At 43.8% G+C, this 25,392-nt stretch overlaps 1 protein-coding gene across 1 annotated transcript in view; it reads right to left on the minus strand.

Annotated features, from left to right (window-relative positions):
• The window catches only part of LOC144508304 (collagen alpha-1(XIV) chain-like), a 148,775-nt gene that overhangs the window by 48,384 nt on the left and 74,999 nt on the right, over positions 1 to 25,392 (minus strand). The window contains exons 22-25 of the mRNA XM_078236125.1: positions 23,889 to 24,032; positions 20,440 to 20,556; positions 19,628 to 19,774; positions 15,756 to 15,812 (exon numbers count right to left, since the gene is read on the minus strand). Of these exons, the coding sequence (XP_078092251.1) occupies positions 15,756 to 15,812; positions 19,628 to 19,774; positions 20,440 to 20,556; positions 23,889 to 24,032 (465 nt within the window). The remainder of the gene's footprint in view (positions 1 to 15,755; positions 15,813 to 19,627; positions 19,775 to 20,439; positions 20,557 to 23,888; positions 24,033 to 25,392) is intronic.

The following is a 25,392-nucleotide window of genomic DNA, read 5'->3' on the forward strand; positions in this document are numbered from 1 at the left end:
AGAAGGTGGCGGTTGATGGGAAATATTCATCCTGGAGTTCAGTTACTAGTGGTGTACTGCAAGGATCTGTTTTGGGGCCCCTGCTGTTTGTCATTTTTATAAATGACCTGGATGAGGGCATAGAAGGACGGGTTAGTAAATTAGCGGATGACACTAAAGCCGGAGTTGTGGACAGTGCGGAAGGTTGTTGCAGGTTACAGAGGGGCATAGATAAGCTGCAGTGCTGGGCTGAGAGGTGGCAAATGGAGTTCAATGTGGAAAAGTGTGAGGTGATTCACTTTGGAAGGAGGAACAGGAATACAGAGTACTGGGCTAATGGTAAGATACTTGGTAGTGTGGATGAACAGAGAGATCTCGGTGTCCATGTGCACAGATCTTTGAAAGTTGGCACCCAGGTTGATAGGGTTGTTAAGAAGGCGTACGGAGTGTTAGCTTTTATTGGTAGAGGGATTGAGTTTCGGAGCCAGGAGGTCAGGTTGCAGCTGTACAAAACTCTGGTGCGGACACACTTGGAGTATTGCGTACAGTTCTGGTCGCCGCATTATAGGAAGGATATGGAAGCATTGGAAAGGGTGCAGAGGAGATTTACCAGGATGTTGCCTGATACGGTGGGAAGGTCTTATGAGGAAAGGCTGAGGGACTTGAGGTTGTTTTCGTTAGAGAGAAGAAGATTAAGAGATGACTTAATAGAGGCATACAAGATGATCAGAGGATCAGATAGGGTGGATAGTGAGAGCCTTTTTCCTCGGATGGTGATAGTTAGCACAAGGGGACATAGCTTTAAATTGAGGGGTGATAGATATAGGACAGATGTCAGAGGTAGGTTCTTCACTCAGAGAGTAGTAAGGGCGTGGAGTGCCCTGCCTGCAGCAGTAGTGGACTCGCCAACATTAAGGGCATTTAAATGGCCATTGGATAAACATATGGATGATATTGGAATAGTGTAGGTTAGATGGGCTTTAGATTGGTTTCACTGGTCGGTGCAACAGAGGGCTGAAGGGCCTGTACTGCGCTGTAATGTTCTATGTTCTATGAATGGAGAATGATGATGAAATGAAGAATGATGATGAAATGGAGAATGATGATGAAATGCCACCCAGATGCCAGAATAGTCTCCAATTCAACAAAGTTTATCTGAAGCGCCAGAGCTTAGCACTCCCCTGACAATAACAGCAGCAAGATATGGTGGCCAAGAATGGGACTTCAAACAGTACCAGCCTGCAGACTGCCTGAACCAATGGATTCAGAGGCTTGAGTGAGATCGGGTAGCAGTAAGGATGTAAGTACATGGGGTAAACAGGGATAACGTGTAAATACGTTGGGTACATATTAGGGGGCTATATCATACAGTGATATAACAAAAAAAAATAACCTGCACCTCAGAGCCAGTGTAGGGCTGTACTGAGCCATGTATAGAAGCAAGCATGAAGACAGCTTCTGGCTTGAACCTTTACTGTACCTATGTATTTCTAGTAGCTAATAAATATTTACTGTTGAGCTACCCAAGACTATGAATACCTTAATAAGGCCGACCCAACTATGCCCAACACCTTACAACAAAATCCAAATTCCGTAACATAGGAAATCCATCACTTCTGCAAAATGCAACTTGGAGAATCAAAAGTCTTTGAGAGTTTATTTTACATTTTTACTGCAGCAAGAGTCACACAAAGAACAAAAGGAATATCTGTATGTGGGAAGATGAGGCAGTGTTTCCATAAAGTCCTTGCCCCGTGAGTAATCTGGTGAATTGCAGTGCATTATTGGCTATGGTTACACACAATTTCATTCATCTTAATGTCAAAAAAGCTTTGAAAATGCCAAATGCAGAATTGTTCATCGGAATGGAATACAAATTTTGTGTACATTTTTCTACTGTGAAAAATATGCACAGATTAACATATACATTGAATAGCGAATATACCTAGGTCACGATTTTCCGGAGGATTCCGCAGACCATATTGGAGCGGAGCAGGGCTGGAGAAATGCAGGTGAGGGGCCCAGTGCTTTCAGAGCCAGCACAAAACCATGTTGCAATCTGTCCAGCCACCACTCCCAGATGTAAGGGGGGGGGGAACCAGGTTATCTTACTGAAATAAGCAGTTAAATATGCTGAGTCCCTTTGAGGCTGGATTCTCCCTGTTCCTGCGATTCTCCGACCCTCGAGCACAGTGGGAACCCGGTGAGAATCACTACTGGTCTCCACAAATGGAGACCAGGCGTGATGGCCACACTGGGCAGAGGGGGGTCTCTGAGGCCATTGAAGGTCCCAGGTGGTCAGGGAAATGGCTGGGAAGTTCCACCCTGGCACTGTCAGCCTGGCAGTGCCACCTGGCACCCTGGCGGTCCCAACCTTGCAGTGCCCACCTGGAACCATGTCTGGTGGGCACTTCCAGGGCGCCAGGTGGGCACTGCCAGATAAGAACTGCCATGAAGGGGATCATGAAGTGAGAGGGTCATGATGGGTCACAAAGAGGGGGAGTCATGAAGTGGGGACAAGAAGGAGGACACATTGGGAGGGCCCCAATGTCGGCGATCTTTATTGGGGAGGGTGTGGGAGAAACACGCCTTCAATAAAGGGGGGGGGTCCCTGATGTCCATGGGGGGAGTGAAGTCAAGTTTGCCGGTGTGTTTAGGCCTCACACTACTCTCAGAACAGGTACAGAACTTGCCCCTCTCCCAAAATATGACTAAGTATGGGAAAATTGCGATCTGATTCATGCCAGAGAATCGCACCAGTTGTTCTCACCTAGAATGACACTTGCACCAAATTCCTGCTCCCGTTCACACTGGCAGGATCTGCCGGTGGCGAAGGGTGTGTTCAACGGGAAATACCATTGACAATGGCGGGGCCATAAGACCCTGCCACCAGTGAGCGTGCGCTGCCTCCCACTGCCGCGAAGCACACCGCAGAGAGGGAGAAAAACCCTGCCCACAGTTGCCGGTTAGGAAAACTTTGCCTTCAAACTGATTTTAATTTTGAAAAGCCAGTCGCACTGAAAGTCAATAAGAAGTCAAACAAAATGAATCAGACCTCAGCATTGTTCGGTTTGGATGGTGGCAATGGGGAAGCTTAACATTATACTGCACATTGAGTCTGTTTCCAAAGAACTCAGCACAACTGCAGCAATAGCGATAATCCAAGTAGAATTAATGGCTTTGATACAAATGAGATGGAAATCCTCAAAAGGCTAAAAGAGCTCAAAACAAATAACACTGCAGGGATGGATGGTATTTATCTCAAAGTATTAAGACAGATAAGGCAGAAGATTTCTCAAACACTGAAGGTCATTGTGAGAGAGTTGAACATGGAGATACTAATGGTTTGGAAACAGGCGGATATGCTGCCTACTTTCAGAAAGGGCAGAAAAGTAGTCTTATTTTAATCTGTTTAAATGAATGGAATCAACTATAGAACATGAGGATTCCCTCTACAATAACAGCATCTAACATAGATTCAAAGAGGAATATTCTGATTTATTCGAATCTAGGATATCCCAAGTAGACTGGGGAAAGACCAACAATGTGATGTCCTTTCAATTCCAACCACATTTTTTTTATTCATTCATGGGACATGGGCATCGCTGGCTGGCCAGCATTTATTGCCTATCCCTAATTGCCTGAGGGCAGTTGATTTGATTTATTGTCACATGTACTAACATACAGTGAAAAGTATTGTTTCTTGCGCGCTGTACAGAAAAAGCGTACCGTTCATAGAGAAGGAAACAAGAGAGTGCAGAATGTAGTGTTACAGTCATAGCTAGGGTGTAGAGAAAGATCAACTTAATGCAAGGGAAGTCCATTGAAAAGTCTGACAGCAGCAGGGAAGAAGTAGTTCTTGAGTCGGTTGGTATGTGACCTTAGACTTTTGTATCTTTTTCCCGACGGAAGAAGGTGGAAAAGAGAATGCCTGGGGTGTGTGGGGCCCTTAATTATGCTGGCTGTTTTGCCGAGGCAGCAGGAAGTGTAGACAAAGTCAATGGATGGTTTGTGAGATGGATTGGGCTACATTCACAATCTTTTGTAGTTCCTTGCGCTCTTGGGCAGAGCAGGAGCCATACCAAGCTGTGATACAACTGGAAAGAATGCTTTCTATGGCACATCTGTAAACGTTGGTGAGAGCCAACTGACATGCCAAATTTCCTTAGAGAAAGTAGAGGCGTTGGTAGGCTTTCTTAACTATAATGTCGACATGGGGGGGACCAGAACAGGCTGTTGGTGATCTGGACACCTAAAAACTTGAAGCTCTCGACCCTTTCTACTTCGTCACTGTTGATGTAGGCAGGGGCATGTTCTCCTTTACACTTCCTGAAGTTGATGACAATCTCCTTCATTTTGTTGACATTGATGGAGAAATTCTTGTTGCCGCACCAGTTCACCAGATTCTCTATCTCATTCCTGTACTCTGTCTCGTCATTGTTTGAGATCCGACCCACTACAATGGTGTCGTCAGCAAACTTGAAAATCGAATTGGAGTGGAATTTGGCCGCACAGTCATAGGTGTATAAGGAGTATAGTAGGGGGCTGAGAACACAGCCTTGTGGGGCACAGGTGTTGAGGATGATCGTGGAGGAGGTGTTGTTGCTTATCCTTACTGATTGTGGTCTGTGAGTTAGGAAGTTCAGGATCGAGTCATAGAGGGAGGTGCCGAGGCCCAGGCCATGGAGTTTGGAGATGAATTTTGTGGGAATAATGGTGTTGAAGGCTGAGCTGTAGTCAATAAATAGGAGTCTGACATAGTTGTCTTTGTTATCTAGGTGTTCCAGGATTGAGTGCAGGGCCAGGGAGATGGTGTCTGCTGTGGACCTGTTGCGGTGGTAGGCAAACTGTACTGGATCCAAGCAGTCTGGGCGACTGGAATTGATTTGTGCCATGACTAGCCTTTCGAAGCACTTCATAATGATGGATGTCAGAGCCACCGGCCGATAATCATTAAGGCACGCTGATTGGTTTTTCTTAGGTACCGGGATGATGGTCGTCTTCTTGAAGCAGATAGGGACCTCAAATTGTTATAAAGAAAGGTTGAAGATGTCTGTGAATACCCCCGCCAGCTGATCTGCGCAGGACCTGAGTGCTCGTCTGGGTACCCCATCCAGGACAGTAAGAAGTCTCACAACACCAGGTTAAAGTCCAACAGGTTTATTTGGCAGCACTAGCTTTCGGAGTCTCAAGGTCCTTCATCAGGTTCATCACATGATCCTACATCATGTACCCCATCCGCGCCAGTCGAGAGTCAACCACATTGCTGTGGCTCTGGAGTTGCGTGTCGGCCAGACTAAGTAAGGACAGGAGATGGTGGAGAAGGTGGTGAAGAAGGCATATGGCATGCTTGCCTTTATAGGACGGGGCATAGAGTATAAAAGTTGGGGTCTGATGTTGCAGATGTATAGAACGTTGGTTCGGCCGCATTTGGAATACTGCGTCCAGTTCTGGTCGCCACACTACCAGAAGGACGTGGAGGCTTTGGAGAGAGTACAGAGGAGGTTTACCAGGATGTTGCCTGATATGGAGGGGCTTGGTTATGAGGAGAGATTGGGGAAACTGGGGTTGTTCTCCTTGGAACGACGGAGGATGAGGGGAGACTTAATAGAGGTGTATAAAATTATGAAAGGCATAGATAGGGTGAACGGTGGGAAGCTTTTCCCCGGGTCAGTGGTGACATTCACGAGGGGTCATAGGTTCAAGGTGAAGGGGGGAGGTTTAACACAGATATCAGAAGGACATATTTTACACAGAGGGTCGTGGGGGCCTGGAATGGGTTGCCGGGCATGTTGGTGGAGGCGGACACACTGGGAACATTTAAGACTTATCTAGACAGCTATATGAACGGAGTGGGAATGGAGGGATACAAAAGAGTGGTCTAGTTTGGACCAGGGAGCGGCGCGGGCTAATTGTTCTTTGTTTCTCGTTTCAAGGCTTCATTCTATGAACATCTTGCTGGTGCCAGTACAGAGCGAGACTGCGGATAGTTGGGAACCTGTCTCGGGGGCAGGGAATTCATATGGTGTTCGTGGAAGTGGAAATGAATAGGGTTGGGAAGCATTTTCCGATCAGGGCCAGTGTGATCTCCTGGACTCGTTTCGATCACCTCAGGGGGTCGGAGAGGAATTTCCCAGATTTTCTTTCCCCATATTGGCCCTGGGGTTTTCACTCTGGGTTTTCGCCTCTCCCTGGAGATCACATGGTCTGGAATAGGGGGGTGGGGGTGAGTTAATAGGTTGTGATGAACAAAGCATCGTAGCTGTGAGGGACAGCTCGGTGGATAGGATATTAGTATGTAGATAGGCTGGAAAATTGGGCGGGGATCCTGGATTCAGGATTCAATCCTGGACCGGGGAGCGGCGCGGGCTTGGAGGGCCGAAGGGCCTGTTCCTGTGCTGTATTGTTCTTTGTTCTTTGTTCTTTGAGATTTCCTTCCTAAAAAGGACATTAGTGAACCAGATGGGTTTTTCCAACCCGGGTCCCCATAACATTAGCCGAGTTTCTGGATTAATGGTTGAGTGATAATACCACTAGGTCATTGCCTCATCTTTATTTAACACATAAAAGGCTGAAATTTAAGCTCAAAGCTGTGGGTATTCAAGGTAAATCTTTGAATTAGAATATCTGCAGAGTAGAAAACTGTAAAATAAATGTCTGGCAGATATAGGGTAGAATTTTCCCATCCCGTCCACCACAGGAATCATAGGCAGGGGTGAGGGGGGGGGGGGGGTGGGGTGAACCATGCAAAGATACATTGACCTTGTAGAGACATTTTCCAGTCCTGGGGCGAGCATGGACAGAAAATCCTATGGAGTTAATGTGGGATTTTGCGAAGCACTACCATAACATGACCCGCATCCAGGGGTGAGTCTAGTGTTGGACAGAGACATCTCCAAGCTTGAACCCTTATTGTATAATGTACATAGTTCCTATAGTTGATAAATAGTTAACCTATTTAAGACTACAAAGACTTCATTAAAGCTTACCAAATGGTACTCAACACTTGAAACATGGTGGAAGAAAATGGAAAAACCCAAAATCCCACAAAAGATACAAGGTAAAAATAAAATCCTGCAAGACTAAAACAATTTGAAGAACCATTTTAACCTGAAGAATAACTCGAGGAGTAGATGCACATCATAAAATTGCCAGGGAACAGCTCCAAAGAAAAGCTTGGAAGCTTAAGGCAGAAATCTAAAATTTCTTGCTGCAGCAGAAGATGCCATTGGATTTCTTGGAAGTCCAGTTTCAGTTCCCCGAGTGCAGAGCCCACAGACCTAGCAAGGATGAGCTAAATTATTTAAATTCCAGGATAAAGCAAGTCCTGAGAAACTTTCAAAACAGATTAGTGGTCAAAAATTGCCATTTAAAAACTCCATCAGGAAAACCAGATTCCCAAATCTGTGTCTGAACATGTTTGCTCTGAAAAGGAAAAAAAATCATTAATTCGGTAGAATTATTATTAAAGAATCAGATTTAAAGACCGGTATTCAGTGCTTTCATGACTCTAAAGATAGCACTGTAATGGAAAAGTCGGTAGCTGGTCAATCCAAGCAGCCATTGTGAAAAACATTTCAAGGCTGATTGTAAGTGCAGACACTGTCAACACCAGCAAGAACGAGTAACCCTTCGTCTTCAAATGAACAGCTTTACCACACTTTAAATTTTGGATCAAAAATCCAACTTAACAGATCAGTTTAGCTCATCCAAGGGTCAAATCTAACACATAATTGGATATTCTGAAGAAGTTTTTAAACTGCCAGAGTTGATCAAGTTTAAGTAGAAAGTCAGAGAAAAGTCCAGATTCATAGCTGGTTTTGTGAACTTGCTGATAAAATAATCCTGATGCAGTGATGAAACCTCAACCAGCTTTGATGAACCAATAAAAGCCATTGATGAATATTTTAATCTTCAAATTATGGAGAATATAGAGCTTAAAAAGACCACTAGAAAAGCTCCAGTAAAGTTCTAAAAGGGAAGAAGGAGTAGACCTCATGAGGGCATCAAAGACAGGTAACTTTCTGGAAGTCTCAAAAATGTATCCTTTTGGAAATCCCAACACATTACCTTAACTGCAACAGCAAGGAACAGTGTAGAGCAACCAGCTGGCTGTGAATGAAGGAAAGCTAACTGATTAAATCCAAAATAAACAAATGTTGCAAAAGGGGAATGAAATGCACCTGGAAAATGTCAGAACTGAATTGGAAGCTTTGAAATTTCAGATTCAGGCTGAGTATGTACCCTTGGAAATGCCTGAGACATTAAAGTCATCAAGGAGCCAAATGCAAAAGATCTGAACAAACAGATTTTTAAGGTGCAACAGAAGTAAAAGCAAGAGACTGTATAACTGAAGAAAATAGTCAGACATTTGGAAGAAACTTTGAAAAAACATCATGGGTGGGATTTTCCAGCCCCAGGAACAGAAATTCCTGCCCGAGCTCAATGGACCTTTGAATGGTCCACCGAATTTTCTGTCTCACCCGCTAAGACTCCCGCAGCAGATGGGATGGGAGATTTTTGGCCTATACTTCCAAGGAGTTACATGAAAGGATGAAAATCAAGAGCCTGGACTGGCAAAAGAAAGCAAAAATTCTCACAGAAGAGCGTGAGGAACGTCAAAAGATTTAACAGAAGCTAAACGACCTGTCTGCTATTTTCGGACACTGCAGGTTTGTCCCATTCCTTCTGCAGGAAATATGTTTTAAACAGCAGAATGAACCCCACTCATTCCTGGAGTGGAATCCAATTTTGTGTGCTGTCTGTCATGTTCTTGCTGGACATGGACGGGTTGCAAATGGAACCTTCATTTCCAATTGTTTCACAATTAAACTGAACATTTATTTGCTATTTTATTTCTGATCATTTTGCAAGCTTCTGAAACTTTCCATTCAGCTCAATGAGTTTCATTGTGCTCGAGACACCCAGTGCTCTATCTTCTTCTAGTTCATTGTGCTTCAGGGTCGGACTTACAGCTTCCCATCTTATTCCTGTCTTTTATTTCTCTCTGCAGCGTGGAAAGTTCTACGGCTTTTCCTTTCAATGCCTCCTCATTTTCATTCAACTGCTTCTTCAGCTCTTCAGTCCATTTCTTGTAGCTTTTGGCTTCCTCCTGGAGTACAAAATGTTGCTCGGTCCTCTCTGCCCACTGGTTCTTCAGTTTGTTCAGAGTGAGTGATGTGAAATTCATTTTGCTTCTCTTCATAATTAAACTTTGACCTGAGGGGGTTCTTGTAGCATGTGACGGTCTGTCAAAAAAGGTTGTCCTTTTCTTTGTGAAGCTCACTTGTGCCATCTTGAGCTTTCCAGTATTTTAGCAGAGTCCCCTTGAGTTTATTCTGCTGTTTAAGACAATCTTCCTTGCTTTATGTTGCTGAACGGTTACGTATTCCTTTTGCATTTGATCTTGAAGGCCAATCAACTGTTCTTTCAGCTGTTTATTTTCTTGTTGACCTCCTGCCAACTCACTCTGGATTTCAGTGCATCGTCACATTGACTCGGTTTGAATCTTGTGCTACCAGTTCAGCTCTGTGGTGAACGTTTTCCTGTAGAACAGCTTCATTGACTATTGGGATGTTTTGCTTCTTTTGAGTTACCTCAGATAGCTTTCCTTCATTTACAATCGCCTGCACAATCCATGTTGCCATCTGCTGTTGTAGTTTGGGTACTGAGTCAGTATTTTCTAGAAACTCAATTCTTGAGCCTTTCGGCTATTTCTCGGCCATCTCTTTCTTCTTTACTAACCTCTTCGGCATTTTGTTTCAATGACATGGTCGGCAACCATCTTGTTGTTCACTTGAATATTGTCTCCCTCGCTCTGGGGTCTTCTGTCTTTCTTGCTTTGGGGTCTTTAGGCTCCTTCGCTCTGGGGTCTACTGTTGTCTTCTCTCTTGGATCCCTTATTACTCTTGGCGCTTTATTGGGAATTGCCTGCTCTCTGGGATCTCTTGTTACCCTTGAAGCTTTGTTGTGGTGTGCTCGACCACTCTTGTGTCTTGTAGCCATCTCCTGGTCCAAAATGCATCTAGCTCTTCTTTATTTTGGTCTGGTAGCTACTACTTTAAATTTTGTTGCCCCTTTAAGACAGTCAGTGCAGTAACTTTATTTTCACTTCAGGCTGGCAGCAACCAATGGTTCTGTCACTATGTTCTTTGGTGCTCTTTTCGGATCTTGGCAGGCCCCTGCTGATCATGGTGGTTTCTTTTTACTTTTTGAACGTGCAGCACTTTCTTCTCTCCTTTTCTTCTTTCTGAACGCTGAAGGTCCCATTTGTTTGAAACTTCGGAGGCTGTCTGCAGCCTGCCGGTTTATTCCCAGTAATTTTCTCATGCTTTTTTGAGCTGGAGAGGATTCCAGTCAATATGGGCCTTCTTTTGTTTAAGGCAGTAGAATCTATAGAATCCCTATAGTGCAGAAGGAGGCCATTCAGCCCATTGAGTCTGCACCTGACCATAATCCCACCCAGGCTATTCCAGTAACCCCACATATTTACCCTGCTAATCCGCCTGACACTAGGGTCAATTTAGCGTGGCCAATCAACTTAACCAGCACATCTTTGGACTGTGGGAGGAAACCGGAGAACCCAGAGGGAACACACACAGCTACAGGGAGAACATGCAAACTCCACACAGACAGTGTCCCGAGGCCGGAATTGAACTCAAGTCCCTGGCACTGTGAGGCACCACTGTCTGTGTGGAGTTTGCATGTTCCCCCCGTGTCTGCGTGGGTTTCCTCCGAGTGCTCCAGTTTCCTCCCACATTCTGAAAGACGTGCTGGTTAGGTGCATTGACCCGGACCGTGGCAACTAGGGGAATTTCACAGTAACTTCATTGCAGTGTTAATGTAAACGTTATATGTGACTAATAAATAAACTTAACTAACTACTGTGCCACACACTGCAGTCAGCTAAAGGCAGATCTTTAATGGATCAAAAAAGACTACAGAAACCTGGGCGCATCAACCTCAAATGGAGGCAAATGAGAAATGATCTTATACAAGTATAAATCATACCAAACTATATGGAGATGGCAGATCCGTAAAATTACTTCAACTGATGTATATGGGATACAAGAGCAAATTATTCAAAGTATGCGCGGGATTAATGTCAGGAAGTTCTTCGTCACATAAAGGAAATTGTCTCTGGGTGATATAGCCGCAACAAAAATCCTGGAATTGTTCAAGAAACTCTTGGATAACAATTGGGAGCATTGTAGGGTCCTTCCGAATCAAGGAACTAAAATGGGCTGAATGGCCTTCCTCATTGGTTTATCTGATATCGAGTGGCAGAGTAGCAAGGTCTGTCGAATAGGCCAATCATTCATCAGGATATTTAGGTGTCACACATCAATGCAGGAACGAGTTCCCACAAATAATGTCATCTCCCAGAGTTTGCTGCTGATTTTAATTACCTGGAAAGCAAGGACTTGCGGCATCAGTATAATTGACAGGCGTTTCAAAGATACTAGCTCCTTAACTTTAAGTGATTTATTTCCATTGATTGATCAAATTTAAATGATTTGCTGATTTATATATTGCGAAAAATGATGCATGATACGCTTGTAACTTAATCAAAGAGCAACTGCACCATCTTGTGGTCCAGAGAGTGAGAATCACCTTTGAACACAGCTTTAATGCTAAAGCCTCACAGGGCTAGATTTTCTTTAAAAGTTTATTTAGTAGTGTCAAAAGTAGACTTACATTAACACTGCAATGAAGTTACTGTGAAAATCCTCTAGTCGCCACACTCCGGTGCCTGTTCGGGTACACCGAGGGAGAATTTAGCATGGCCAATGCACCCGACCCCACATCTTTTCGGACTGTGGGAGGAAACTCACGTGGACACAGGGAGAATGTACAGACTCCACACAGATAGTGACCCAAGTCGGGAATCGAACCCGGGTCCTTGGCACTGTGAGGCAGCAGTGCTAACCACTGTGTCACCATATGCCACCCTCAACTCGATGCCCTGGAAACGAATTGTTTCCATAACAACTGATGTGCTAAGTATAGATGAGTATCCAAGTGGCATGTTGAACATCTGCTCCATTGTTACAAAGTCACAATTACATTACAATGGCATGCACACATCATCAGCTTCAGCAGAACAGAACAACCAAATAGAGCATTGGATGACTGCTAAACTTGAGAGTACAGAAAACTTAGACAACAATTTGATGTGAATAAACTGATCATATGTTTTCTTCTTTAAAAGCAGAATGACCTGCACCAATATGAGCCATCAATGATGTAACCATTTTATTAGTTGCAGGTTTGGCTATAAAATATTTTTAGTTTCTGAAGAATGGACTATAACTTGCTGTGGCTGGGCAACCAATGGTATTTGCCCTTAGTAGATTTGCCCTTGCAGCATAGGAAATAAGAGCAGCAGCGGGGCATTCGGCCCCTCAAGCCTGTTCCACTATTCATCCAAATCATGGCTGGTCTTCTGCCTCAATGCCATTTACCCACACAGTCCACATATCCCTTCCTGTCATTAGTATTGAGAAATCAATCAATCTCTGCTTGAACATACTCAATGACTGAACCGCCACAGCCCTCTGGGGTAGAGAATTCCAAAGGTTTACCACTCTGAGTGGAGAAATTCTTCCTCATTTCAACCCCAAATAGCCTACCCCTCATTCTGACACTGGGTCCCCTGGCTCTAGACACTCTGTCAACCCACCCCAATAGGGGGAAACATCCTTCCAGCACCCAGCCCATCGAGCCTTGTAAGAATTCTGTATGTTTCAATGCGATCACCTCTCATTCTTATTAATTCTAGAGCATACAGACTCAGTATCCTCAATCCCACCATTCCGGGAATCAGTCTGGTGAACCTGGTTGCACTCCCTCTATGGCAACTATATCCTTCCTTAGGTAAAGAGACCAAAGCTGCGCACAATACTCCAGGTGTAGGTAGTCTCACCAAGGCTCTACAAAATTGCAGCAAAACATTTCTACTCCTGTACTCAAATCCTCTTGCAATAAAGATCAAACATTTGCCTTCCTAATTGCTTGCTGTGCCTGCAGACTAGCTTTTAGTAACTCATGAACAAGAACACTCAGATCCCTTTGGACATGAACACATCCCAATCTCTCACCATTTAAGAAATACGTCGCATTTCTGTTTTGGATAACTTCACATTTTTCCACGTTATATTTCATCTGCCATATTCTGCCCATACACTTACTTGTCTACATTCCCTGGAAGCCTCTTTGCAACTTCCTCATAATTTACATACCAACTAATTTTGTGTAATCATCAAACTTGGAAATAGTCATTTGGTAATACAAGATTTGAGTATTGCTGTCAAAGCTTTTCATCTTGCACTTATCAGGATAGAATTCACACCAATACAATTGCGAAGGGAATGACAATTATGCTGCATGAGACAACGGTACTAATTGGTCGGTGAGTGGACTCTGATTTGTCGGGGTGTTGCCATACAAAAGCACCAGGGAGCAGTTAACAGCCAAGATTTTGTCTAAATTCAAAACAGGCAAGTCAACTCTTGATTGTTCAAGACATTATCATGGGGAATAAACCAGGGAATGGTTGTTCCTCCCAAACTATTGTTGAGTTGAAAAATGGTGCAATGTGTGGACATGCTCCTTCTGTCTGCAAAGGATAGGGCTGTGTGTGTGACTATATGTAGCTTCTAGCATGTGCAACTGCACCACATTAAGTCCAACTTACAATCTTAAGGTGCTGTCAGTGTACGTCTTAGCACAATTGTTTAGCAATTGTTGTCCAATCGTGGAATCATATCTAAGGTTGGACACTATGGCTGAAAGTCTTCAGCCTCGTCCACCGCAGGAATCATAGTGGCCAAGACAGAAATTTCAGCTGGTTCATTTAAAAGTCCGTTGCACTCAATTGGGAATTTCCAGTCTTGGGACACGCTTGGCTGGAGAATCCCCCCTATATTTTGAGTTTTACAAACACAGGCTGGTTGAGTGTGGTCAGTACAGGCCTGTTGCGAACAGTCAAAGGGAGGTAGTGTTTGATTCGATCCGCTAGTCCTTGGGATGTATGGCCTACATACCTGATATCACATCGGTACTGAAATTCAATACCGCATGACTCATTTGTGAGATAGGCAGAACATCTTTTTAGCTTGATGTCAGCATCCTGTTAGTGGCAAGTACCATTTGCGTTGCTTCTGCATAGTAGCAGAGTGAAACCTGTTGCTCAAATCTTTGAAACACCTTACCCTTCATCTAATGTAGACTGGACATTTTCAAGACCACAAGTGGCTGCCTTAGGACCATTCATGTGTTTGCATGATAAACAGATATACAGCAGACAATGATCTGATCATGGTAGCCATTATCCTGCAAGATAGCTTTGATGTGCCCTATTTCAGCATCAAGCTTGAATGGTGAGCAAATGGTTTGGCCCCTACTTATGAGATTTGCCAATAAGATCAATCTTACAACACGTAGAACTTAGGAATCCTTTTCTTTTTTGCCTAAATTCCTAAATGTCGAATACTCTTGAATATTTGGTTCCTGGCCTTGGTCACCCTGCACCAACATCTCCATAATGGCAAAAAATAGAGCATATCCATTGACTTCTTTATGTGCCTTCAATTCATCTGCTTCATTGCAAATGTTGCCTGCGTTCAGATAGATTGCCTTTTTAACATTTTTTCAGACTCTGACACTGGTCTTTATTTCTGCTGCTTCCAATTTTGTTTACTACCTTCTCGAATATGAATTCCCTCTCAGGTTCCCATCTCCCAGCCAAGCTAGTTTAAATGCTCCCCAACAGCACTAGTGAATCTCCCTGCAAAGACACTGGTCCCAGTCCTGCTAAGGAGTACCCACTCCTTCTCATACAGGTCTCAAATAACTCAGAACTGGTCCAAATGCGTCAGAAATCTAAAGCCATCTGCCTACTATCTCCCCAGCCACACATTAATTTGCTCCATCCTATTTCTGCGCTCACTAGCACATGGCACTGGTTTAGAATTTTAGATTTTTCTGTGTGGCAAATTGCTGGACGTGCAAGCAAGGGAAACAGAGAATCTGGGACCTGAGTGAACAAGGCAATCAATTGTTAAACTCCTTAATCAATCAGCTTAAAAGATTGTGAAATTAACATGCCAGGACTGACAAGAAAGGATAAGTTAGAGTGGGTGAATTCAATGTCACCTTGGGTATAGAAAAAGAAATAAGAGGGAGAGAAGGTTTGAACAAAATCAAGAAAAACGTAAAATAAAATATGTTTGCCCCTTTTGCAGTCTCCAACAATAATTAAAACCTGAAGGAATTAATTCAGCATATTCTAGAGTTAATTTTCACTGCCCAAGAAGAAGTTTTTTCCCACCTGTTATTTCACATTCCATGCCCGATATCACAAAGAATTCAATATTCCCATTTACACTTCCTCGTTCAGATTCTGATTTACTCATGGACTATTCTTCAGTTTAATTGGTTAAGGAGATACAGTTGCTTGCCCTATTCACCACAGGTACTAGATGCCCCGCAATAAGTGATGTGCTCTTTTTGGCTTTCTGATTTACAGTAATTTTCAGTGCAAAATCCCACAGCAAGGTCATGGGGAAATGCAAGTGTAATAAAGGACTAGCCCCGAAAGCAAAATTTTAAATTAACATTTCCAACTTCTGCACAAGTTGATGTAATGATAGCAAATTCACACAGCTCTGGTGCAGAAATACAATTTTAAAAAATTAATTCAAGAGATGTGGGCATCACCGGCTAAGCCAGCATTTATTGCCCATCCCTAAAGTTTGAACGAACAATAATCCTACCTTTGAAGGCAGCAGGAACGGCATTCAAAAGAAATGCAGACCTTGTCGGAAGTGGCACTAACAGCAAAAGAAAAGAAATAGTGGTTTATATTTTAATAATTACAACACAAATGTGTTTTTTGCAAGTTATCCTCGTATTCTCTAATTCCACTAAATTCAGTTTACTTAATCCCAATTTAAGCTTAGATATGAGGAGAGGTTGGATAAACTCGGTTTGTTCTCACTGGAACGATGGAGGTTGAGGGGTGACCTGATAGAGGTCTACAAGATTATGAGTGGCATGTACAGAGTGGATAGTCAGATGCTCTTTCCTAGGGTAGAAAAGTCAAGTACCAGGGGACATAGGTTTAAGGTGTGTGGGGAAAAGTTTCGAGGAGATGTACAAGGCAAGTTTTCTCTACACAGAGAGTGGTGAATGTCTGGAACGCGCTGCCCGGGGAGGTGTTGGGAGCAGGTACGATAGCAGCAATTAAGGAGCAACTAGACGAATACATGAATAGGATGGGAATGGAAGGATATGGACTCCGTAAGTGCATATGGTTTCAGTTTAGGCAGACATCATGATCGGTGCAGGCTTGGAGGGCCGAAGGGCCTGTTCCTGTGCTGTACTGTTCTTTGTTCTTTGCAGCTCCCAACATAGGCTGCAAGTAATATTACAATGAGTCTGTAATGTAATGTGTGTCCAACTTGTACATGTTCCATATATTGCAATATTTAAGCCGTGTGCATTATGTAGGATTTAGAATATTGGCCCAGATTTTCCAATCAGTTTCCGATAGAGGGTCTAACACTGACTGCAATTTAGTCTGTCGACTTGCTATTTTATACTGAAGCCTTTGCACCTTCTGATGTTGGCTCCTGCAGGGATACAGGGGTAAACAATACTGAGGGGCAAATTATCACGTCTGATTGCAGGGCAGCCACACCCTCTATTCTCATCTTGAACAAAAGAATGTGCTTTAAGGTCTACCTTCTGTTGATTGAGTCACATGGTTTTAAATGGTGCTGTCAACCTTTGAAACTGCACGCCCTCACCCCACTGTCAGAGCTAACCACACCCCCACTCCCCAACAATGCACACTCCCATCCTTTAAGCCCCTGACAGTGTTCACCCCTCTCCCTCACCTCCCCCATAGTGCTCAACACCCTCCCTCACAGCTTGATAGTGTTCACACCCACCTTCACCCTTCAACAGTGTAGACTTTCTCCCACACCCCAGACCCCCAACAACATCCATCCTCCCTCACCCCACAAAAATGGGGTGGGAATTGTCACAGGATGGGTGGGCAGGGGGTGTGTGCAAACATCACCAATGGATATTGCTAGGAGGTGGGTGAACATTGCCTGGCTGGCAGGTGGGGTCACAGGTGGAGGTGGGGGGGTGAACACTGCTGGGCTGGGAATGTGGGGCAGTGAATCCCATTCTCAGTCCGGGGGTTGGGGGGTGGAGAATGTGGACTATGCCGGGTGGACTATTGCCAGGCTAGGGGGTGAACACTGTTTGGTGGTGGCGGGGGGGGGGAGGGGGGAGGAGGGGGGGGGGGGGAGTGTAAACAATGCTGGGAGGTGGTGAACATTGCCAGGTTGGGAGGGGAGGGATTGGCATGGGGCAGTGAACACTGTTGCTATCATAATTCAGTCTGGGAATTTATAGTTAAAGCAATTGTGAAGAGTTTGTGAAACAGTCAAGACAAAGGAATCCTGAAAGAGTTGGTGTAAAATCTGGAAGCAAAAATTCCTTGATGGAAGCAGCTGGATGAAAGCGTTATTTAAAAGAAGGTTTGACAGTGTATTATTTTGAAAGTGGGGTTTAGAATCACCCGTGTGGAAGCCAGAGTTCAGTTTGACATGGTGGCTCGTGGTATAAGAATCATCTGGGGGTATTTTGGGGAAAAATCCACAGAAATTCACTTGGGTTCAGAGTGGAGTGTGTCTGACCACAGCCAGCCTGTGTGTTTAAAGGGACTGTTATAGCCTCAGATATACTTTGTAACCTGAGTTGATCTTAATATCAGTGTATATTTGTGAAGCTCAGGAGAGAGTAAAGGAGTTTGTATCATAATCAAACTTTCATGTTTAACAAATGCTTCTTCATGTTGTGAAAACAAATTAGTGATCCTGTGACACATTTTCTAAACAAAAAACATAAAGGTCATGGTCTTTTGAGCCAGGATTCCATTCTAGGATCTTCCCATTCAGTTATAACACCAACTGGAATTATAACACAGGAAACAGGCTCATAATGCCTCAGCGAGGATCCAAACAGGTGGATGTGTCCCACCTACACATGATTATGCAGAGGTTGGACATGTTGAAATGGACACCCGTGGTGGAATTGGTCATTAGAGAGAGTAATGTATTCATTATGGAAGATATTATACTCCAGTATAATATCTGACAGTATAGTGAACACTCAGTTACACTGAGAAGACTCAACACTTCAGCTCATTAGGCTAGCTCTCAGTCTCTTCTTGTGACTCATAGGTGCAGATATCCCTCTCCCTCTACCTTACTGGGACAAGATGACCAACATAACTCCATCACATCTTACAAGCACAACGTCCATTAACACACCTTGGTGGATCCCTACACCCATCCAAATTGGATGTCAATGGGTGAGGAGCAAGTCACCAGTGAGCAGGAGGAGATGCCAGAGATGGAGGCAACTGTGAGCAGTTTGACTTGGAGGATGGCGGGCAGGCTCTGCCTTGTTCAACTGGGTGTAGATGCAGGGCCTCAGGAGTCCCAGGAAAGGAGACTCCGCCTTGAATAGCAGCAACACATGTGCTCCCACATGTCAGAGTTCCCTGAGTTTGCAAAAGCTCTCGGGATGAGGATGGAGAAGTCCATTCAGCTTCTCTTTGCCACAATGGCTCAGGGCTCCGAGTGCATCAGTTCCTCCATGGAAATAATGGCCAACCTTATGGTGAATAACATGCGACAGAACTCGGAGTGCCTGCAGGAACTGTGCACTGACCTACACAAAATGCATGAGGCACTGGGGAGCATAGACTGGTCAATGGCACTGATGATGCAGGAACATCTAGAGGAGGAGCCAGTTCTGACCCTGCAAGGATTTGGAACAAACTGTTTCAGGTTCCGACCCCGATCATTGCTCAGTCATGTGATTGCAGCCATTGAAGCATTCGAAGAGTCACAACTGGCTGACTACCTTTGGGTACAAAGACAAAATCTACTAATGATTCCCGCTAGGAATTAGATGTTGAATGATAAAGTACTGGGCTTTTCCATGGTGCCCACTTCCATAAAATCAGACAGGATAGTCATCACTGCGAAATAATATCAATGATGAGTTATCGCAATCAGTGTGGGGGGTGGGAGGATATAGGAGGGAGAAAGGAGACTGCACCAATGGCAAAATAGCATTACAATAGAAAATTGTGGGAAATGTGCATCCTCAATGCCCAATCTGGACCCTGCTGAAAGCAATATTTAATAAAATTGACAATTAAAGTACAGCCAAGATATTAATGGGAATGATGGAAGGACCAAAATATGAACAGAGAGGCTGTTATATGAAGAGTTCCCTGTCAGGGCAGATGCCAGGAGATTATTTACAGAATTCATAAGAGCATTTCACTAAGGAAGAAATCACCGATATATGATAAATGTTTGGGGAGCTCCAATGGAAGGATTTTCCCATCCGTTGCCAACTATTAACATGATGCTAATTATATTTTTAAATACTCTAGTTGTATTTTTTTCACCTACATGGGCTTCGTACTGTTCACATTAAAATATTTTGACACAACTTGAGCTATTCTGAGTGTCATTGAATTTTTCACGAACTGATTTTTTACTTGAAATGGGACAACAGTTAAAGCCAGAATCCATTGTACAAAGGAACTTACATGTAGATTGAAGAACAGAAACAGCAGATCCTTCCATGTCTTGCAAGCGTGTGTACACAGTAATCTTATACTGAGTATTGGGAAAGAGCATTCTGAAACAATACTTGTCTATTCCTGCATGCAAAGTGCTTTCCTGTGTCTTTCCATCTGTAATTGAACAGAGCAGATATTAAAAATAAATATACTGTTTGTCTTCAGGGAAAAACCACAATGAATTAGTTTGTGTTGTAATTAGTTAAAGTTTATTTATTAATCACAAGTAGGCTTGCATTAACGCTGAAAACTGTTCTTTTCCTCTCTGCCGCTTTCTCCCGAGTGGTCTCTTGCATCCACTCAGAAAAATGGATTCTTCTACCCCTGTAAAGCAGCTGCCACCCTTGTACTTCTACTGGTGAAAGCACTTGCCCCTATTATTTAAATAGGTCCATCCCATAATGTGGTATATGGCATCTGGTAAGTAGGAGGCAATGGAGTGACAGTGTTTGGAGGAGAGGAATGTTCCAACCGAGACCATATCCAGTGATTTGATTTATTACTGTCACATGTATTGGGATCCAGTGAAGCGTATTCACAGTGATGCAGTATGGTTGTGCAATGTCTCCTCTCACGATGTTTAAACTTCTGCAGAGAGAAACCTTCAGCACTTTGCGATCAAATGTAGTAAATGCATCCACTTTCAATGATGTGTGTAGCTTTCCAAGAAAGGCAGTTGAAGAGGTAAAGAAAAGGGTTTGGAAGATATTTCAAACAGGAAAAACTTAAATACAAATTTCAGTGTGAACGTTTCCAGTGAATTCTCAGAGCGAATGTACCTTTCATCGACTCTAAGACAATCCTGAAGGCCGAAGCTCCGGGGTGTCCTTGCCATTTAGCACACAAAGCAGTCAACTGGACTTGATAGATACTGAGATCAGTTACATTCAGGTACACTGCAAAACAAAACATCCAATTCAGGTAGTTAAAGACTAGCAAAATCTGACAATACCCCTTAAAGAATCAACTTGGAGAGTGCTGCTTCCAGTGCATGCTAGCAGTATTCTGACAACTGAATGATAAATAGGATTAGTTAAATTGTAAGTGATTTTATTTATTGTCATATGTATTGGGATACAGTAAAAAATATTGTTTGTTGCGCGCTGTACACGCAAAACATACCGTTCATAAACTGACTAGGGGAGAAGGGCCAATTTAGCATGGACAATCCACCTAACCTGCACATAGAGTCATAGAGGTTTATAGCATGGAAACAGGCCCTTCAGCCCAACTTATCCATGCCGGCCAGTTTTTACCATTAAGCTAGTCCCAACTGCCCACGTTTGGCCCATATCCCTCTTTACCAATTTTACCCATGTAATTGTTTAAATCCTTTTTAAAAAAGACAAAATTGTACCTGCCTCTGCTACAACTCTGGCAGCTCGTTCCAGATATTCACCACCCAACTCTGGACCCTTTTGTATCTCTTCCCTCTCACCTTAAACCTACACCTTCTAGTTTTTAGACTCCCTTACCTTTGGGAAAAGATGTTGACTATCTACCTTATCTCATTATTTTATAGACCTCTGTAAGATCACCCCTAAGCCTCCTATGCTCCAGGGAAAAAAAGCCTCAGTCTATCCAGCCTCTCCTTATAACTCAAATCATCCTAGTAAATCTTTTCTGCACTCTTTCTAGTTTAATAATACCCTTTCTATAATAGGGTGACCAGAACTGTACACAGTATTCCAAGTGTGGACTTACCAATGTCTTGTACAACTTCAACAAGACGTCCCAACTCCTGCATTCAATGTTCTGACCAATGAAACCAATACACCGAATGCCTTCTTCACCACCCAGTGCACCTGTGACTCCACCTTCAAGGAGCTATGAACCTGTACTCCTAGATCTCTTTGTTCTATAACTCTCCCCAATGCTCTATCATTAACTGAGTAAGTCCTGCCCTGGTTCAATCTACCAAAATGCATCACCTTGCATTTATTTAAATTAAACTCCATGGACCCGATTTTACCATTGCGTCACGCCAATTACGGGCGCAAAAACGTGGTAAAGTTGGGTGTGAGGCCATTAACGTGATCCGCGCCTGTATCCGCGCAGATTGCCACTTTACCGAAGCCCAGGAATGGTGATGATCCGCTTCGCGCCCAAAACAGGCGCAACGGTGATTTAAATGCATTTGAATGCATTTCAATTGAATTAATGAACTGCCCACCCAACTTTATCAGCATTTCCCCCTTTACCGCTGCGTTCGCCGATCCGGAACTGCGCCGAAATGGACCTGCTGAATAAAAGTCTGAATCGGGCGCTGCAGCTGCTGAAGAGCGAGTTCAGTTTCCAATGGCTCTCTGACTCAGATCAGTTGTGGGGGGGAGGGGGGGGGGAGGGGGTGGGTCAGATCATTCTCTGCGTTGGGGGTGGGGAGGGAGTGAGGCCAGATCGTTGTCCGGTTGGGGGGAGGGGGGGGGCGGGGGGGGAGTGAGGTGAGATCGTTGTCTGATTGGGGGGGGGGGGGTGAAGGAGGAGGGTCAGATCATTCTCTGGTGGGGAGGAGGGGGGAGGGAGGGAGGCCCAATCGTTGTCTGGTGGGGGGGCGGGGGAGGGAGGGAGGGCTGATCGTTGTCTGGTGGGGAGGGAGGAGGAGGCGGGTCAGATGTTCCTCTGGCGGGGTGGGGGGGGGGGGGGGTGAGTGAGACCAGACCATTCTCTGGAGGGGGGGGGGGAGGAGAAAGAGGAGGGAGGCAGGTAAGATGTATCTCTGGCGGTGGGGGAATGGAGGAGGCCCAATTGCTCACTGGTGGGGGGGAAACAGATGGATCTCCGGTGGGGGAAGGGGGTAATCACAGTAAGAAGTTTAACAACACCAGGTTAAAGTCCAACAGGTTTATTTGGTAGCAAATGCCACTAGCTTTCGGAACAGGCTGTCCCTTATGATAAGGGGGGCGCCTGAAAGCAGATTTCCAAGTCAGATCCGCATTACGCCCAGGTTCAGCACTTAGAATGAAAATGGACAAATCAGGCCCCATTTGTCATTCAGCAGCTCACTGACCCAACTGACCCAACTGATCAAGATCCCATTGCAATCCTAGATAACCTTCTTCACTGTCCACTATGCCACCAATCTTGGTGTCATCTGTAAACACTTACTAACCGTGTCCCCTGAATTCTCATCCAAATCACTAATATAAATGACAAATAACAGTGGACCCAGCACCAATCCCTGAGGCACATTGCTGGTCACTGGCCTCCAGTTTGAAAAATAATCCTCTACAACGACCCTCTGTCTTCTGTCAACAATTTTGTATCCAATTCGCTACCTCACCCTTGATCCCGTGAGATTGAACATCTTTGGACTTTGGGAGGAAACCCACGCAGACAGGGGGGAAACGTGCAAACTCCACACAGGCAGTCACCCAAGGCCGATATCTAACCTGGTCCCTGGCACTGTGGAGCAGCAGTGCTAACTACTGTGCCACCCACATAGCTCACTATTTCAAAGAAGAACAGGAGATTTAGTCCCAATGTCCTGGCCAATATTTGTCCCTCGATCAATAGCTAAAAGACAGATAATAAGGTTATTGTCACATTTCTATTTGCTGTATGCAAATTGGTTTCCACATTCCCTACATTGAAACAGTGACTATATGTTGAAAGGACTTCATTGGCTGGAAATGTTTGAGGTGTCCGGTGATCATGAAAGCCACTATATAAATGCAAGTCTTTTTCTGATCTGTCAGCCTAGACAAGGTGCTCAAATCTTGGAGGTTTGAGCCCTCAACCATCTAACTCAGAGGCAATTACGGACATACAAACAAGGAGCAAGAGTAGGCCATTCAGCCCCTTGAACCTGCTCCAACATTTAATAAGATCGTGGCTGATCTGATAATAACTTCAAATCTGCATCCCACCTACCCCGATAATCTATCACTCCCTTGCTTATCAAGAATCTACCTACCTCAGTCTTAAAACGTTCAAAGACTCTGCTTCCGCCGACTTTTCAGGAACACAGTTCCAAAGACTCATGATCCTCTGGGAGAAAAAGGTCTCCATTTTAAATGGGCAACCCTTTATTTTTAAACAGTGGCCCCGAGTTCTGGATTCTACCACCAGAGGAAACATCCTCTCTACATCCCCTTTCAAGACCCCTCTGGATCTTATATGTTTCAATCAAGTCAATTGACTTCTAGTGGCATTAAAACCCCTTGATAATTATGACTTTGTCATTTCCTCCTGTCTAAATTGGTCCTGCATTCAAGCTTTTCGAACTCACATGTTGTAGCTTTTCCTTCAACAGTTGTACTGTTGCCATTTGGATAGACTGCAAGCACTTTGACGTCATATTCTAGGCCATTCTGCAGGTTCTTAATTACTATCGAGCCTGCATCCTCTCCTGCCATTACTTCCATGGCTTGACCTGTACACAAGAGAGAGTCTGTAATTCTTCATATGTTCAACATTCAGAAAAACTATATGAGAATGGGCTAATTAATGAATTTGACAGGTCTTTCCACATAAGCCACACTGGTTATTAGAGATGATACCAGGGCTTAATTTCAAATTACAAATCGTAATTGAACCAGACGTTATATACCTGTTGAAATCTGATCGTAAGAACAATACAGGATTATTAAGGCTCACAGAATAGCCTCTGGATTTGGAATCAAAATCTTCTGATCAAATGAATGATTTTAAAGCCTGTCCCTTCTTCTTGTGGGACACCATTTTAAGTCAAATAAAATATTTCCATCTGCGAATGGGGATAATTAAAATAAATAATCAAGTGACTATCCATAGCTATTACTGTGGTCTCAAGCAAAGGATTTATGTTTTCAGGTATCCAACTCATTAATGACGCAGATTAATAAAAATATAATCAAAATGGTTAATTTATTTTTAAGATAATTCATTCCCAAGGGAGCTGGAATGAGATATGCTTCAATTGTATAGAGTCTTGATCAGACTGCATCTGGAGCATTGCATTTATTTATGGTCACTGCACCTCAGATAGGGTATACTGGCCTTTGATATGTTACAATTAGTATTCACTGGAATGATACAAGAAGGAAACCAGGGTTAAACCATGAGGGCAGTTTACATCAAATTGATTTGCATTCCTTTGAGTTTAGAAGGTTGATGGATCACCCATGTGTTTGAAATGTTAAGTATTTGATGGAGGACGTAAAAAGAAACTATTTCCTCTGTTGGGGGAACGCAGGACATGGGGCCAGAGTCACAGAATTAAAGCTAGGCCACTCAGGAATACATCAAAGAAACAGTTTTTCCATCAAGGGTAATAGACATCTGAAATTCTTTCATCTAAAAGACTGGATGCTGAATGAATTACAATTTTCAAGACCTACATTGAAAACTTTGACCTCATCCATGGCTCCATTGCCGCTGCATTGAAGAGAGTTTTGGCTAGAATGCCAAATTCTTCATTCTCACATGCAGCTGGGTGGACATGACGAGGTCAGAGAATCCCACCCCATAGATGCTCAGATAGCTTTAAGGGATACCCAAGGTGACTAATTCCAAAGAAGAATCTGATTGCTGTTTATCACTCCACAGATGCTGCTGGACCTGGTGAGATTTTCCAGCACTTTTGTTTTTACTTCAGATTTCCAGTACTCATGGCAATTGTTCTTAGTATACAAGACCATGAGGGTTATGGATCAGACAGCAGGTATATGATCCAGCTCAATAGCAGAACAGGTTTGAGGACTGCAAAGCCTACTCCTGTTTCCAGGATTCTCAGCTTCAATCCACGAGTTAAA

This window comes from Mustelus asterias, chromosome 20, assembly GCF_964213995.1.
Source record: "Mustelus asterias chromosome 20, sMusAst1.hap1.1, whole genome shotgun sequence".
Taxonomy (NCBI): Eukaryota; Metazoa; Chordata; class Chondrichthyes; order Carcharhiniformes; family Triakidae; genus Mustelus; species Mustelus asterias.